Source organism: Lynx rufus, unplaced genomic scaffold, assembly GCF_022079265.1.
Source record: "Lynx rufus isolate CCGP_SWC_20201006 ecotype Redwood Valley unplaced genomic scaffold, mLynRuf1.p SCAF_12, whole genome shotgun sequence".
Taxonomy (NCBI): Eukaryota; Metazoa; Chordata; class Mammalia; order Carnivora; family Felidae; genus Lynx; species Lynx rufus.
In genome coordinates, this window is record NW_025814826.1 from 2,608,650 (window position 1) to 2,626,585 (window position 17,936).

Genomic DNA, 17,936 nt, shown 5'->3' on the forward strand with positions numbered 1-17,936 from the left:
GTATGACTGTGTCACAGGCAGTGGTTCACTGTGCGGCTGCCATTTACTCTGCAGATAGACTGCTGTCCTTGGGGGCAATATAGCACACGTTGGTGCCCGTAGAGGCTCACCTGCCCACAGCCCCAGCTGACAGCAGAGGTGGGAAGTAAAGAGAGCAGGTGTCCGATATACCATAGCTAAGTCTCACTGCTAGCCCCAGTGGACAGAGAGAGACAAACTACAGGTCGTCTGCCTCACTGCATGAAGGAGCCTTGCCTTCTGGCCAATTGAGAACACTGATACCCTCCTGTCCTGAGTTTTCTGCCAAGAAATAGGCTTCCATTAGCACAGGTGCAGCCTGCCAGCAAGCGTGGGTTTCAGTGGGAGTATGTACCGAAGGATTGGTAGTACTTAGGTGACGGGCTTGGAACCCAAAGGAACAGATTCCTCAATGCGTTATAATTCTCTGTACCTCCTGTGTTCTGCTTTTGTGGGGCAGAGAATCACCAGAAACCAACCTCCTCGGGGAGGAATTGAAATAAGCTAGGTCCTGGGGCCACAGTGTGGTCCAGCCAGTCACCTGTACATTACAGTGCTGGTTGACTTTAAGAAGGGCACTAGGAGTCGCTGCAAGAACCTGAGTTTTTAAAGAAGATTCTATTGTATCTCCATTATACAAATGGCCAAGTCATGCAGGTGAAAAAGATATTTACCTTTTTTTTAATGATTTTATCTTTAAGTAATCTCTACCCCTAACTTAGGCTCAAACTGACAACCCTGAGATCAAGAGTTGCATGCTCTACCCAACTTAGCCAGCCAGGTGCCCCCTTGACTTGTATTTTGAATAAAATTATTCTAACCTTTTAGATGAATAGTAATTATAGATTCATGTAGGCTGCAAAGAAACAGTGTCCTCCCATGTAGCCTGCCCTGTACTAACTTCTCATACCCAGAGTAGCTACCATTTAACACCCTAACCAAGAAAGTGACATCAGCCACTAATCTGGTGTCATCTTCATAATTAGGTCATTTCATGATAGTTACACAAATGAGACCACGCAATATATATCAGTGATGTCTCCTAGGCCAGCTGCACAAAGTACCAAAAGCTGGATCGCTGAAAACAACAGAAATATATCATTTCACACTTCTGGAGGCTAAAAGTCTGAAATCAAGGAAGGTATCAGCAGGGCCATGCTCTCTGTGACGGCTTGAGGGAAAATCTCCTTGCCTCTTCCAGCTTCTGGTGTTTGCTGGCAATCCTTGGCACATACACGCATCACCCCAGGCACATGGCCTTCCCTCTGTGCCTATCAGAATCCAAATTTCCTTTTCTTTTAAGGACACCAGTCATATTGGATGAGGGCCTGCTGAAATGATCTCCTCTTAACTTGGTTACATTTATAAAGACTTTAGTTTCAAATTAGATCACATTCTGACATACTAGAGTTAGGACTTCAACCGATCTTTTTGGAGGGACACAATTCAACCTGTAACAGCTCCTTTGGGAGCTATTTGTTTGGGATTATTTTTCCCCCAATTAATAAAATTCTCTAGAGATTCATCCAGAGAACTAATAATGTTGAACATCTTTTCATGTGTTTATTTGCCATCTGTATAACTTCTTTGATGAAATGTCTATACATGTCTTTTGCCTATTTTCTGTTTGGATTATTTGTTTATTGCTGAATTTTTATTTATTTTTTCAATATGGCATTTTCTTTTATATTTATATTTTTATTTTTTATATTTTGGTTAGATAACATACACTGCAGTATTGGTTTCAGAAGTAGAATTCAGTGATTCATCACTTACATATAATACCCAGTGCTCATCACAAGTGCAGTCCTTAATGCCCATTACCCATTTAGCCCATCTCCCACCTATGTCCCTCCATCAATCCTCAGTTTGTTCTCTCGTTAAGAGTCTCTTGTGGTATGTTTCCCTTTCTTCTCTTCCCGTCCCTCCTTTTCATATGTTCATCTGTTTTGTTTCTTAAATTCCGAATATAACTGCTGAGTTTTTTAAGTTCTTTATATAATCTCTATACAAAGCCTTTGTCAGATATGTGATTTGCCAATATTTCTCAGGGTCTATAATCTGTGTTTTCATCCTTTCAACAGGGGTTTTGCAGAGCAGAGTTTTTCAGTTTTATGTGGTCAAATGTATTAACTTTCCCTCTTATGGATCATGCCTTTGTCATTAAGTCTAAGACAAGTCAAGTCTCTTTGCCTAGTCTTAGGTCCCAAAGTTTATCTTTTTTTTTTAAATGTTTACTTATTTTTAAGAGACAGAGAGCACGCGCTCAGCGCGCGCGCGCGCGCGCGCGCGCGCGCGCACACACACACACACACACACACACACACACACACGTGAATGGGGGAGGGGCAGAGGCAGAGAGACAAAAAGAATCCCAAGCAGACTTCTCACTGTCAGCACAGAGCCCAGGATGGGGCTGGATCTCACAAACTGTGAGATCATGACCTGAGCCCAAATCAAGAGTCAGATGCGCAACTGACTGAGCTACCCAGGTGCCCCCCAAATTTATGCTTTATGTTCTTTTCCAGAAGATTTATAATTTTACATTTGAGTATGCTGCATTTTTGAGTTGGTTTTTTAATAAAGTGTGTAGTTTAGGTCAAAGTTCATTTTTTTTTGCCTAGAGATGTCCAGTGTTCCAGCATTATTTGTTGATAGGTTGTCCTTCTTCCATTGAATTGCTTTTGCAACTTTGTCAAAAATTAATGGGGCATTTTTGTGTGGAAGAGATCTTTTTTTGTTGTTGTTGTTCTTAAGTAGGCTTCACACCCAGCATGGAACCCAACACAGGGCTTGAACTCACAACCATGAGATCAAGACTTGACTGAGATCAGGAGTCAAACACTTAACTGTCTGAGCCACCCAGGCGCCCCAGAAGAGATCCATTTTTTTTTTTCAACGTTTATTTATTTTTGGGACAGAGAGAGACAGAGTATGAACGGGGGAGGGGCAGAGAGAGAGGGAGACACAGAATCGGAAACAGGCTCCAGGTTCTGAGCCATCAGCCCAGAGCCCAACGCGGGGCTCGAACTCACGGACTGCGAGATCGTGACCTGGCTGAAGTCGGACGCTTAACCGACTGCACCACCCAGGCTCCCCAGGAGATCCATTTTTAATAAAATTTTAGTAATAATAATGGTAGTACAGCTTTCAATTAGTTGGTTATTTGTGTCTTTTTACAGAGGATATTATTTGTTACTGATTTTATTCATAACCCCAATGGTAACAATAAATTGATAGTTAATTTCAAAGGAAGTTAGACAATTTTGGCTCATCAAGAAATTAAAAAAGAGACAGTAAGCCAAATCCAGGGTATTTACAAAGAGTATCTAAAATCTTTGAACGCTGTCAGAAGAAGTCCCAACTATAGATAATCTTATAGAAATCTTTGCCCTTCCTGAGATATCTACCATTTTTTAAAATGTGATTTTGCTAGTTGTTCCCCTAAAATCCTTTATAATTCCATGGTCCAATACGGGATCTTGCATTGCACTTAGCTGTCATGTTTCTTTCCTCTTCAAATAGAACATTTCTGCATCTTTGCTTATTTTTTAGGACCTTAACATTTTTGAAGAATAGAGATCAGTTACTTAGAATATCTCTCCCTTTGGATTTGCCTCGTGTTAGCTCATGACTAGATTCAAGCTATGCATTTTTGTCAGGAATACCACATAAAAATACTGTCTTCGTATCAGAAAGCACACAGCTGATTTGTCCCAGTGCTGTAATATTTTATCAGCTGATTACAATGGTGTTATCTAAGATGCTCAAAATCACTTATCATCAGGGAAATACAAATCAGGACTACCATGAGATACCACCTCACACCTATCAAAATGGCTAAGAGTAACAACACAGGAAACAACAGGTGTTGGCAAGGATATGGAGAAAGGGGAACCCTTTTGCACTGTTGGTGGGCGTGCAAACTGGTGAACTATGGAGAACAGTGTGGAGGCTCCTCAAAAAGTTAAAAGTAGAACTACCCTACAATCCAGCAATTGCACTACTAGGTATTTATCCAAAGGATACAAAAATACAGATTTGAAGGGGCACATGCACCCCGATGTTTATAGCAGCATTATCAACAATAGCCAAATTATGAAAATAGCCCAATATCCACTGACTAATGAATGGATAAAGAAGAGGTGATTGATATATATAATATTAGTTGTGAAAAAGAAATCTCCCTATTTGCAATGACATGGATGGAGCTAGTGAGTATTGTGCTAAGTGAAATAAGTCAGAGAAAGACAAAGACCATATGATTTCACTCATATATGAAACTTAAGAAACAAAACAAATGAGCAAAGGGGGAAAAAAAGAGAGAGGCAAACCAGAAAACAGACTCTTAACTATAGAGAACAAATAGGGTTGCTAGAGGGGAGGTGGACAGGGAATGAGCTTAATGTGTGATGGGTGTTAAGGAGGGCACTTTGATGATCACTGGGTGTTATATAGAAGTGATGAACCACTAAATTCTACACCTGAAACTAATAACATACACTGTATGTCAACTAACTGGAATTTAAAAACTTTTGAAAAAAAAATATGGTGTTTTCTAGTTTTCTCCACTCTAAAGTTAGTAACTATCTGATCCATATAAAGGAAGATATTTGGGTGGGACATGGGTGGGAAGATATTTGTATGTAGGAAGATACATTGAGACTATGTAAATATCCTATTTTCATCAAACTTTTACTCACTCATTTTAATATCCATATGATTCTTGGCCTGAATTATTACTCTGATAGTGACCTAATGGTAGTTTTCTAACTCTAGCTTACCTTCTATATTTATTAGTTGCATTCAGCTATACTTAGGAGCTTTTTATTTCCTTGATTTAATTATGTATTCACTTACTTATATCAGTATGGACCAGTGAATTCAGTTTTTATTCAATGAGTTATAATCTTACTGTTGTTTATTTGGATGTTCAAATTTACCAGATTCAGGCTCATGTGCCCTTTGGGCATGTTCCTGTATCCTTTTAAGTACTTGCTTGCTGTCTGACACAATAAGATGTTTCAGACTCACCTTGTGCTTTCTCTGCTCTGGAAACAGCCATCTCTTCAAGGAGCCCTGGTTGATTTTAATGGAAAACAGCATTTAAACAAAGGTCTGGTAACTAGATGGGCTCATTGCCACTGGCATGTTATTGCCTTCAGACCCTCTCAGTGAACAGAACAAGGAAGTATTATGTATGTAAACCCATGCACACATACACATAAATCTGTATTTCTTTCCATTTCTCCATCTATATCTGAAATCTTAATTTTACACCAATATCTCCAACTGTAGATCATTACCACAGAATTGACTTTAGGTTTTCCCCATTTCCATATTTATAACTCCCTTATCTAATAGTGAGAAACCTGGCTCTCATTTTCCTCCATATAATTTACTCTAATTTCTTATGTGTAATCAGCATTTCAACCATGTGAGCTCCCCCTTGACCCAAACCCACAGCTCCTACCATGCAAGTCACTTTCTCTGCCCATTCCTGTCAACCAGCCAAATGGAATCCTCAAACTGACCATGCCATCAATCCACGCAAGCAACACCAACTGAACCTCAAGCCAGACAGGTTGTCATGGTCCAGCCCTACTGACTACAAGGGTCTTCCCAGGCAAATCCTTGGCCTCATTGGATCTACTAAATCCTAAACTCTGACCAAGGGTAAAGGGCAGAATACCACTATAATGAACTTTAAAAGACATTACAACTTTTGCAGATGAAAGAAAATTATAGGGGTGCCTGGGTGACTCAGTTAGGCGTCTGAGTCTTGATTTCGGCTCAGGTCACAATCTCACAGTTGGTGAGTTGGAGCCCCATATTGGGCTCTGTGCTGATAGTGCAGAGCCTGCTTGGGATTCTCTCTCTCCCCTTCTCTCTCTGTCCTCTGGCTCTCTCTCTCTCTCTCTCTCTGAAAAATAAATGAACTTAAAAAAAAAGAAAATTATTATCAGGTCCAATTGTTTGCTAGTGACCAAGACACGTAGATTCTATTATATACTTGAAAGAATAAAAAAGAAAAAGAAAAATTGTTGCAGATACAACAGTTATTTTATTCCTGCTTTATACCACGGCCCTATGCAAAGTCTGAGGGCAGTAATAAATATGCCTGTCTTAGTCAGTTTGGGCTGCTATGGATTAAGCAGCAGCAGTTCATTTCTCACAGGTCTGAGTTCAAATTGCCAACATGGTCAGGTTCTCAGTGAGGCCCCTCCTGTTGATTTACAAAAGGATATGTCTTTGCATCCTCGCAATGTGGAAGGCAGGAGAGGAGACAAACTGCCTCATGTGTTACAAGGACCCTGATTCCACCATCAAGGTGACACCCTCATGACCTAATTACCTCCTGAATACCGCACCTACCATTACGATCACACTGGAGGTCAGGAATTCAACTTATGAATTGAGGATGTGGGAGTGGATGTGAACATTCAGTTTATAACAATCTCTGATCCCTAGGAAACCTACGTCTAACAGGAGAGAAGAATGTGTATGGACTAAATATAAGACAGTGTGGTAATTCACATTCTGGGTATGGGAACATGAGATCTGGACAAAAAGAGCAGTGAAATCTCCCTGAGTAGGTCAAGGACAATACATTAGTGCCAAGGAAGGGCAGACTGTGTCCCAGCAAAGGAGCCCTTTAAACTAGTACAGGGTTGGGGTTCCCAGGGCTCAGCCGTGTCAATCAGGTTGGATTGTTTGCTAGTGACCAAGACACGCAGACTCTATTACATATTTGAAAACATTTGTGGGAATGATATCTAAAATAGTGTTGTAATAATCATCTAACATTATTGCTTTTAAAAGTTTGGATATTAGGGGCGCCTGGGTGGCTCTGTCGGTTTAGCGTTCAAATTCGGCTCAGGTCATAACCTCACAGTTCGTGAGTCCGAGCCCCACATCGGACTCACTGCTGTCAGCCTGTCGGCTCACTTCGGATCCTCTGTCCCCTCTCTCTCTGCCCCTCCCTTGCTTATGCTCTCTCTCTCAAAAAATAAGTTAAAAACATTAATTTTCTTTTAAGTCTTAGACGTTAGAATAGCTATTAAAGTTAATAGACTTGACTGTGTCTTTGAATTGTAACTAAATGATTTGCTTCTTCCGCAGCAAAGGGAGATTTGGCTGATGGTGACTGATGTCACCCTGCAGATGCAGGATGAGAATAACTCTGGCCTCCCCAAAACTGTACCAGTCTGTGTGGCCCCCTCATGTGTGCTGAGCCAGGAAGTCGTGGAAGCGCTCGCCGAGGCTACCCCTCACAGCTTCCTCTTCAGGGACACTCTCCGAGCCCAGGGTATGCTTTCTTCTTCCCAGTTTTGACCCAGCAGCCACTGATAGACGCCACAGAATGGCATTGTGGCTTGTCAATGCCTCTGACTTACTTGGAACTGCGTCCCTTCATGAAGCCAACTGCGGACGTGGTGTGTGGAGTGGAAGAGACCCGTGGTACCAGCCTGGGGCTTCAAATGACCCCTGTCATGGCCACCTGGACAGAACTAGAACGCTTGCAGTGCTGACACCTCCTGTGAAAGATGCCATTGGTCACTCAAAGATGGTCTCTTGGTGGCACACTTTACAGGTGCAAAAGCCACCTGAAGCCATTGCCTGAAACATCACTTTTTAAAACAAACAAATGCCTGGAACATTATAAATATATGCTTAGATCAATCAGCTCTTTTTTTCCAGGAATCAAATTAGAATCCTGCCTAAACTACATATTTTTTATGTGATTGAGGTGTAATTTGCATACCACAAAATTCACCTTTCCAAATTGAATTTGAATCTAGTATTTGTGTGCTTTTCCAGCTTAGCACACTGGTGGCTTTAGGACTTCCTTTCTTCACAGTGCATGTGTCGTAGGACACAAGGGAGGGGGCGCAAAACTGTGCCCTCTGCCCACACAGCCTGTAGGAGGCTGGCAAAGGACACTGTCCTCACTGGGAGGAAAACTCACTTTCTCTTCAGTGCTTCCATAATCCGAAGTGTCTCTGTCGGCAGGTCAGATTGTTTGTGTTGAACGAAGTGTCCTTTTGCTTCAAAAGCCCCTTTTGGGTATGGCCTCCAGTGCTCCTTCCTGTGAACTGACGAGCCCTGTGAAGCTCAATGAACTGGATTCTGTCACTCAGGTCAACTCCATTTGCAGCGTTCAAGGTGGGTAGTCAAGTCAATCCTGGTGGAAATGGAAATGGTATTTACATTTTGTTAAATATCATACTTCATATTCGTTTCCTCATTCATTAAGCAAGTATTTATTGTTGTCTCACATGTTCCAGACTTTGGATACATAAGGAACAAAATCAGAAGAGGTTCTTGCCTCTTCGACTCACAGTCTATATAGAAAGACATCAGTCAGCTATGCACACGATCAGACTTGGAACTGCAGCGTTCAGAGTGCTCCAAGTACTGATTGCTGGGACCTCACATTGTTAGGGAGGTCACTGTAGCTGCCCCAAGGACAGGAGCTTTGTGCTGCAATCTGAAGCAGGAAGTAGCTAAGTAGGTGAAGGAATAGAGGCAGGAAGAATGTCTGAAGGGAAAAAGCCAGGACACGTAAAGGCTGCTGACAGGGCAGTGTCAGGGAGCACCAGAGTTTGGAAGGGGGCCGGAAAGGCATCTGGATGGAGGGAATGACTGGAGACTAGGCTGAGAGGCCAACCACTGCCCAAGTGGGTGGCCCTGGCAGGAGTGTGCTCTGTCGTTGACAGGAGGGTGATCCAGTGTTTGTCCCTGCAGAGCAGAGTGGAAGGGTCAGGGCCTTGGGTAATAGCCAGTGGGAGGGCAAACAGCAGTCCCAAGGCATGAGATAAGGGAAGAGGTGAAGTAAACATGGAAGAGGGTTTAGTTGGGGGAAACTGACAGGTTGGGTAGTGAATTCAGTACAGAGGAAGCAAGGCACAGATGAAGGCTGGGAACATACCTGATGACGTCCGAGATCCCGGTTTAGGCCGCAAGGTGATAGTAGAGCTGTTGAAGGGAATCGGACGTGGCAGAAGAGGCCAGCTTTGAGAGCACAATTTTAGCTATGTCTTGACGAGTTTAGATGTTTTGATCCATCTGAAAAGACATTTCAGTAGCTGATTGGATATGTGAGTCTGGGGCTCAACATAGCATTAATATTCTCCTTTTTAACTTTCTAAATTTTTTAGTGAAAAAAGTAGTGCCTGTCCAGTGGAACTAGTGAAAGATGAATAAAGAGAAAGAGAAATTATTTCCTACTGTGCACCTGCCATGCTGCACTCTGTACACACAGGAGCACATGCGTTTGCCCCCTTCGGAGGGAGTGTGTGCGACTGCACGACTTTGTAAAACACATTATCCTGGCGCTTGCTTTCCTCACTTAGGACTCTAGCAGGGATGTCCATCCAGATGGGTAGATAAAGATCTAACTCAAGATATTAATTGTTGCATAATATTCCCTTCTATGAATAAACTGTCTCTCCACTGATGGGCATCAAACATGTTCCCCTGTTTTTGCAATTATAAACAAGGCTGAAATAAACACGCTTTACATCAATTCCTACTGATTTCTTTGCAGGAAGATTTCAGGGTCTTAGGGTTCGTGTATTTTTTAAACAACTTTACTGAGGTATAACTTACATCACTACAATTCATTCGTTTAAGATGTTTTAGTATGTTCACAGATATGCAACTGTCACTACAATCTAATTTAAAACATTAGGGAGGGGGCGCAAAACTGTGCCCTCTGCCCACACAGCCTGTAGGAGGCTGGCAAAGGACACTGTCCTCACTGGGAGGAAAACTCACTGTTTTCCTAAAACATTGTTGGGGCACCTGGCTGGCTCAGTCGGTAGAGCATGTAACTCCTGATCTCCAGGTTGTAAGTTTGAGACCCATATTTAAAAAAAAAAAAAAAAAAAAGGCACTGTCATCATTCCAAAATAAACCTCATGCCCATTGTCAGTGCCATTATGCTCTCCCACCCCAGCCACTTCCCCTGGTCTTAGGAAAACACTGATCTACTTTCCGTCTTTATAGGTTTGCTTTTTCTGGATATTTCACATACACAAAGTCATGATTGGCTTCTTTCATTTGGCATAACGTTTTCAAAGTTATCCATGATGTACTATGGGGTCAGCGCTTTATTTCTTTTTATGACTGAATGTTTCATTGTATGGAGGCACCACATCTTGTTTTTTCCATTCATCAGTTGATGGACATTGGGTCATTTCCACTTTCTGGCTACTGTAAGTAGTGCCGCTATGAATATTTATGGACAAGTTTTTTGTTTGAACCCCTGTTTTCGAATTTTCGGTATGTATCTAGGGATGGAATTGCTGGGTCACATGGGAAACCCTGTGCTTAGCCTTTTTGAAGAAATGCAAAAGTGTTTTCCAAAGTGGCCACACAATTGGCTTGTGTATTCTTAATATTAAAAGATATTAAGTTAATTTCCAAAAAATATACAGAAATTCATATTTCCAAAAGGCCTTCTAAGAGGACCTGTTCCCACCAGCCTTGCCCATCATAAGATTCCTGAGTCTTTTTGTAATTTTTATAAACAGCAAAATCTCTGGTCCCATTGTTGCTCCAATTCACATTCTCCTGCCTGCTTGTGAGGTTGAGCACTTATTCATTGTGTTCAGGCGATTTGGATCTTCTCTTCTGTGCATTTTCTTTTAGTGTTAAGGCCAAAACATAACTAAAGTTGTGATTCAAAGTGAGAAATGAGAGCAGTAAAGCCTGGTGGTCCCGAAGAAAGCAGACTCTTCCATTTTGTCACCTAACACAGGGCTAATAGAATCCACCTTAAAGCATTGTTGAGGGTTAAACGAGATAATGCACATGAGGCTTTGGGGGCTTGGAGAAGGATGACCGCCCCTGACAAGGAGGGCTGGATGACAGCAAAAGCCCATGAGGCAGTGGGTGGGTGGCCTTGGGACCGTCAGGATTTGTCAGGCAGAGTTGGGGAAGGCCTTCCAGACAGATGAAGGCCATATAGAAAACCCACGGAGATGCCAAGGGCAGTTGTAAAAGCTTTCTGTGCTGGAGGAGTCAGGGACCTCTTGGGATGGAGCTGTTTCTGTCTCATTCTGCTATTCCAGTCATGCCAGCCACGGAGGCTGTGTGATCAGTTGTCTTAAATGAAGCAATTCTGTGAGCGCTGTAGATAGACTGTGGTACAGAGCCAGGGTTGGTTGCTGGCAGGCTGTTTGGAAGCGTGCCGGTAAGGAAGGGCTGGGAGTCTGCAGAGGCTGACTGGACTGTTGGGGCATCTGAGCGCTGGCTGCGCTGGGCCCCTGGGCACACAGGCTGTGAGGACCGTGCACGCTGCAGATGTATGCCCCGGAGCAGATAGATGCGCTGCGCATTTGTCCTCGTCACTGTGCCCACAGCGTGCTACCGCTGGCACATCTCCTCCACCTCCAGAGGCCCCCCTCGCACCTTCATTCTCTCCAGCGGTTACTCCTGTTCTCCCACCCCTCACCTCTCTCAGAGCCCGGGATTGGTCAGGGGCCCAGAGGAGAGAGAAGGGTGTGGGAGCGGTGTTCTCTGCCCCACATTTGAGGGGAACCACCATGCACCCACACTGCTTAAGCTGTTCAGGACCCTGTTATTGTAAGACCGTAAGAATTGCTACCGCCTGTAGCACCGTTTCAGCTAGAACCGCAGTATAGAAGTGAGCAGACATGGGGCCAGGGGGTTTCCTTGCTCTGTTGCTGATCTCAAGGGGAAAGCATCTACTTAGTCAACCAGCTGTAGGGGTTTTGTTTATTTGTCATTCTTTCTGGTAAAGATAGTATCTCTTTATTCCATACTTTGCAAGAAAAAATATTAGCTCTTTTGTGCTTCTTTTACTCCACTCTTCCTTGCCACCTTCCTACAGTTGTTTCTGTACTTTATAGTAGAAAGATGGGTGATATTCTCTTCTATAACCATAATTAAGCCTTGAACACTGTCTACAGATTGATTTTTTTTTTAGATTTTCAAAGGTGAAAATCATTAAATGGTATTTTTAGTGTTATGATTATAAAAATATTTTTCACTGAATAGGAAAATAGTATACTGTACTTCTGTTTCCTTGTTTGTTTGGGGTTTTTTTGTTTGTTTGTTTGTTTAATTTACATACAAGTTAGTTAGCATATAGCACAACAATGATTTCAGGAGTAGATTCCTTAGTGCCCCTTCCCCATTTAGCCCATCCCCCCTCCCACAACCCCTCCAGTAACCCTCAGTTTGTTCTCCATATTTATGAGTCTCTTCTCTTTTGTCCCCCTCCCTGTTTTTATATTATTTTTGTTTCCCTTCCTTTATGTTCATCTGTTTTGTCTCTTAAAGTCCTCTTATGAGTGAAGTCATATGATATTTGTCTTTTTCTCACTGAGTAATTTTGCTTAGCATAATACCCTCTAATTCCATCCACGGAGTTGCAAATGGCAAGATTTCATTCTTTTTGATTGCCGAGTAATACTCCATTGTGTATATATATATATACCACATCTTTATCCATTCATCTGTTGATGGACATTGGGTCTCTTTCCATACTTTGGGTATTGTTAATGGCGCTGCTATAAACATTGGGGTGCATGAGTCCCTTCAAAACAGCACACCTGTATCCCGTGGATAAATGCCTAGTAGTGCGATTGCTGGGTCGTAGGGTAGTTCTATTTTTAATTTTTTGAGGAACCTCCATCCTTTTTTCCAGAGTGGCTGCACCAGTTTGCATTCCCACCAGCAGTGCAAGAGATCCTCTTTCTCCGCATCCTCACCAACCTCTGTTGTTGCCCGAGTTGCTAATGTTAGCCATTCTGACAGGTGTCAGGTGGTATCTCCTGGTGGTTACGATTTGTATTTCCCTGATGATGAGTGATGTGGAGCATCTTTTCATGTGTCGCTTGGCCATCTGGATGTCTTCTTTGGAGAAGTGTCTATTCATGTCTCTTGCCCATTTCTTCACTGGATTATTTGTTTTTTGAGTGTTGAGTTTGAAAAGTTCTTTATAGATTTTGTACTAACCCTTATCTGATATGTCATTTGCCAATATCTTCTCCCATTACATTTGTTGCCTTTTAGTTTTGCTGATTGTTTCCTTCTCTGTGCAGAAGTTTTTATGTTGATGAGGTCCCAATAGTTCAATTTTGTTTTTGTTTCCCTTGACTCTGGAGACATGTTGAGTAAGTAGTTGCTGTGGCCAAAGTCAAAGAGGTTTTTGCCTGCTTTCTCCTCTCGGATTTTGATGGCTTCCTGTCTTACGTTTAGGTCTTTCATCCATTTTGAGTTTATTTTTGTGTGTGGTGTAAGAAAGTGGTCCAGGTTCATTTTTCTGCATGTCACTGTCCAGTTTTCCCAGCACCGTTTGCTGAAGAGACTGTCTTTATTCCACTGGAATATTTCCTGCTTTGTCAAAGATTAGTTGGCCATACGTTTATGGGTCCATTTCTGGGTTCTCTATTCTGTTCCATTGATCTGAGTGCCTTTTCTTGTGCCAGTATCATACCGTCTTGATGATTACAACTTTGTAATACATCTTGAAGTCTGGGATTGTGATGCCTCCAGCTTTGGTTTTTTTCTTTCTTTTCTTTTCTTTCTGGTTCCATACAAATTTTAAGATTGTTTGTTCTAGTTCTGTGAAGAATGCTGATAGGGATTTTTTGATGGGGTTTGCCTCATGGAATTTTATATTGACTTTCATTTTCCTTGCATTGCCTGTACCACACTTTTTTTTTTTCAAATCTCCAAAAATTATGACAAATCATTGGAGTTATCCTTTTCCTTTATAATTTCCCTCCTAGAGCTTTCTCCCCCACCAAGACAGTCTTAACTATTTGCTTAACTACTGTCCTAGGACTCCCTCATATTAATCATTTAAGTTTGAGTCACTGTTTCCTACATATGACTTCTTTATTGGTTTCTTCCACCTGTAGGTTTTCGTAGGTGTTTTTTACCAAGTTAAGGAAGATCTTCTCTATTCCTGGATTGCTGAGAGTTTTTATCATGGCTGGGTGTTGGATATTGCCAAGTTATTTTTCTACATCTTTTGATATGACCATATGATTTTTCTTCTTTAGTCCATTAATATGACAGATTACATTAATTGATTTTTTAAAATATTGAACCAGCCTTGTATACCTGGAATAAATCCCACGTTTGGTTATGGTATATATTTTTTTATATAGATTAGATTTGCTAACATTTTGTTAAGGACTTTGCATTTATGTTCATGAGAGGTGTTATTCTGTATTTTTCTTTCATGTAATGTCTTTATCTGGTTTTATTTTAGGGTAATGCTGTCTTCATAGAATGAGTTTAGGAAATATTCCTTCTGCTTCTATTTTCTGAAGAGATTGTAGAGGATTGGTATGATTTCTTACTTACAAGTTTGGTAGAATTTGCCTGTGAACCTTCTGGTCCTGGTATTTTCTGTTTTGGAAGATTATGAATTATTTTTTTTTTAATTTTTTTTTTTCAACGTTTATTTATTTGTGGGACAGAGAGAGACAGAGCATGAACGGGGGAGGGGCAGAGAGAGAGGGAGACACAGAATCGGAAACAGGCTCCAGGCTCTGAGCCATCAGCCCAGAGCCCGACGCGGGGCTCGAACTCACGGACCGCGAGATCGTGACCTGGCTGAAGTCGGACGCTCAACCGACTGCGCCACCCAGGCGCCCCAGATTATGAATTATTTATTCAACTTCTTTAATAGAGATTAGCTTATTCAGATCATCTGTTTCCTCTCGTGTGAGTTTTGATAGACTGTGTATTTCAAGGAATTGATCCATTTCACGTAATTTAGCAAATTTGGGGGGTGGGTAGAGTTGTTCATAACATTATTTTATTATCCTTTTACTGTCCATGGGATCAGTAATGATGGCCCCTCTTTCATTTCTGATAAAATTAATTTGTTTCTTCTGTCTCTGGTACTGTTGATTAGACTGTTAGAAGTTTATCAGATAATTTCTATTAATCTTTTGAAGGGATCAAATTGGGTTTCTTGAATTTCTCTTCTTGATTTTGTGTTTTTAATTGTATTGATCTCTCTTCTAATTTTCATTATTGCTTATATTCCCTTTGCTTTGGTTGTAATTTGCTTCTCTTTTTATTTTTCCTAAGATGAAAGCTATATATTAGATATTTTCTTATATATGCATAGAGTGCTATAAATTTCTCTCTAAGCACTGGTTTTGCTACATCCCACAAGTTTTGATATGTTTTAATTTTCATTTAGTTGAAAATATTTTAAAACTTCTCTTGAGATTTCTTCTTTGACCCATGTGTTAGTTAGAAGTGTATTGTTTAATCTCCAGTTATTTGGGGGTTTTCAGCTATCTTTCTGTTATTGACTTCTGTTTAATTCCGTTGTGGTCTAAGAACGTACTTAGTATGATTTCTTTCCTTTTTTGAGAGAGAGAGCACATGAGCAGGAGAGGAGACAGAGGAATAGAGAGAGAATCCTAAGCAGGCTCCACGCTCAGCCTAGAGCCCAACGTGGGGCTCAATCCCACGACCCTGGGATCATGACCCAAGCTGAAATCAATAGTTAGACACCCAACTGACTGAGCCACCCAGGTCCCCCTGATTTCTATATGATTTCTATACTTTTAAATGTGTTTCATGCCCCACTTTGTGGTCTGTCTTGATGGATATTCCATGTGAGCTTGAGAAGAATGTTTTTTCTGCTGTCATTGGATTGAGTATTCTATAAATGTCAATTAGATCCAATTGATTGATGATGCTGTTCAGTTCAGCTGTCTTTATGATTGTCTGCCTTTGGACCTTTCAGTCATTGATAGAAGGGTATTGAAGTCTTGAAGAATAATAAATAAAATATAATAGTGGGTTTCTTTATCTCTCCTTGAAGTTTTATCAGTTTACTTCACATATTTTCACAGTCTGTTGTTAGGTGCATACACATTAAGAATTGTTATGTCTTCTTGGTGAATTGACCCCTTTATCATTATTTAATGCCTTTTCTGTCTTCTCTCTAATAATTTTCCTGGATCTGAAGTCTGCTCTGTCTAAAATTAATATACCTATTTTAACTTATTAGTGTTAGCAGGGTATATCTTTCTTCTATAATTTTACTTTAATCTCTATGTGTCTTTACAGTTGAAGTAGACAACAGAGTTAGCTCATGTTTTTTTGTCCACTCTGACAGTCTCTTTTAATTTATGTTTTTAGACCATTCACATATGAAGTGAATATTTATATAATTGGATTAATATCTATCGTATTTATAATTGTTTTCTATTCAGGGAACTTGTCTTCCACCCTCCTGCTTTATCTCATTTTATTGTTTTATTTTTTTATTTTTTTAACGTTAGAGTGTGAGCTGGGGAGAGGGGCAGAGGGAGAGTGACAGGGGATCTTAAGCAGGCTTCATGCTCAGTGGGAAGCCCGATGTGGGGCTCAACATAGTGGCTCAGTCCCCTGACCCTGGGATCATGACCTGAGCCAAAATCAAGCTGCTCAATGAACTGAGCCATCAGGCACCCCTGCATTTTCTCATTTTATTTATTTATTTTTTTTAATTTTTTTTTAACGTTTATTTACTTTTGAGACAGAGAGAGACAGAGCATGAACCGGGGAGGGTCAGAGAGAGGGAGACACAGAATCTGAAACAGGCTCCAGGCTCTGAGCTGTCAGCACAGAGCCCGACGCGGGGCTTGAACTCACGGACCATGAGATCATGACCTGAGCCGAAGTCGGCTGCTTAACCAACTGAGCCACCCAGGCGCCCCTGCATTTTCTCATTTTAATTGAGTATTTTATGACTCCATTTTCTCCTCTTTCTCAGCATATTGATTACACTTTTCTTAACATTCTTTTTTTTTTAATGTTTATTTATTTATTTTGAGAGAGACAGAGACAGTGGGGGGGGAAGGGCAGAGAGATAGGAGAGAGAGAATACCAAGCAGGCTCTGAGCTGACAGCACAGTGCAGAGGGGTTGATCTCACAGATCTCAGATCATGACCTGAGCTGAAATCAAGAGTTGGATGCTTAACTGACTGAGCCATCCAGGCGCTTGCTTTTTTTTTTTTTTTTTTAACATTCCTTAGTGGTTGCCCTAGATACTGCAATATATATTTATAACTAACCAAGTCCACTTTGAAATAACACTATCCTGCTTCAAGGGTAGTACAGGTATCTTGTAAGGATATTCTCAATTCCTCTCTCCCATTCCTTAGAACATTGCTGACATTCACTTATCCATAAGGTATAATCACTGAATACATTGTTGTTATTAATGACCTAAGCAAACTATTATGTTTTACATTAATTTTTATTATTCCTTCTCTGATGCTCTTCCTTTAGTTTATGTAGATCCAGTTTCTGACTTTTATCCTTTTCTTCACATGCCACCACTTTAATGTAGAGTTCCCTGTGGATCTCTATCTGAAGGTATCCTGCAGGCCTCTGGGTGGGTCAGGTGGATATGTAAACACTGTTATCACAGAGCTGCCAGATCCCCTGATAAGAACCAGTTAACTAGGGATTTAGAGAAAACAAAACCCCAGCTGCAAAATAGCAAAGATTGGCCCAGTCTCCCATGCAGGAACAGCCCAGGTAAGGTAGAGGCTGGGGCAGTGAACAGATCCCACTGATGGACAGAGGGCCACAGAGGCTTCCCTGCTTTCCAGCCAGCTGTGGACTTGTCCAGATCTGACTCCAGTCAAAGCCACACAAGCCTAGAGTCCTTACTACTCAGTGAGGTAACAATAGCAGACACCCCTTTCTCCGTAACTCAGCCTTGCTCTACTCTGCCCTTCCCTGTCCTGGAAAGTCCAGTGATGGCTTGTCCAAAGAGAGCTCCAAGCAGGCTCTTTCACCATCTGCAGGAGGTCAGTGCTGGGAGGTGGACAGCTCTCGGCAGCAGCTAAATCAGGTGGGCATCAGGGTCTCCAGCAGTGGTGTGGACCTTGCAGAACATCGAGCATTTTCCCCG

At 41.5% G+C, this 17,936-nt stretch overlaps 1 protein-coding gene across 2 annotated transcripts in view; it reads left to right on the top strand.

Annotated features, from left to right (window-relative positions):
- SPIDR (scaffold protein involved in DNA repair) overlaps positions 1–17,936 on the top strand; it is a 501,036-nt gene that overhangs the window by 468,729 nt on the left and 14,371 nt on the right. For both annotated transcript variants that reach the window (XM_047073908.1, XM_047073910.1), the window contains exons 15-16: positions 7,141–7,327; positions 8,032–8,184. In XM_047073908.1, the coding sequence (XP_046929864.1) occupies positions 7,141–7,327; positions 8,032–8,184 (340 nt within the window). The remainder of the gene's footprint in view (positions 1–7,140; positions 7,328–8,031; positions 8,185–17,936) is intronic.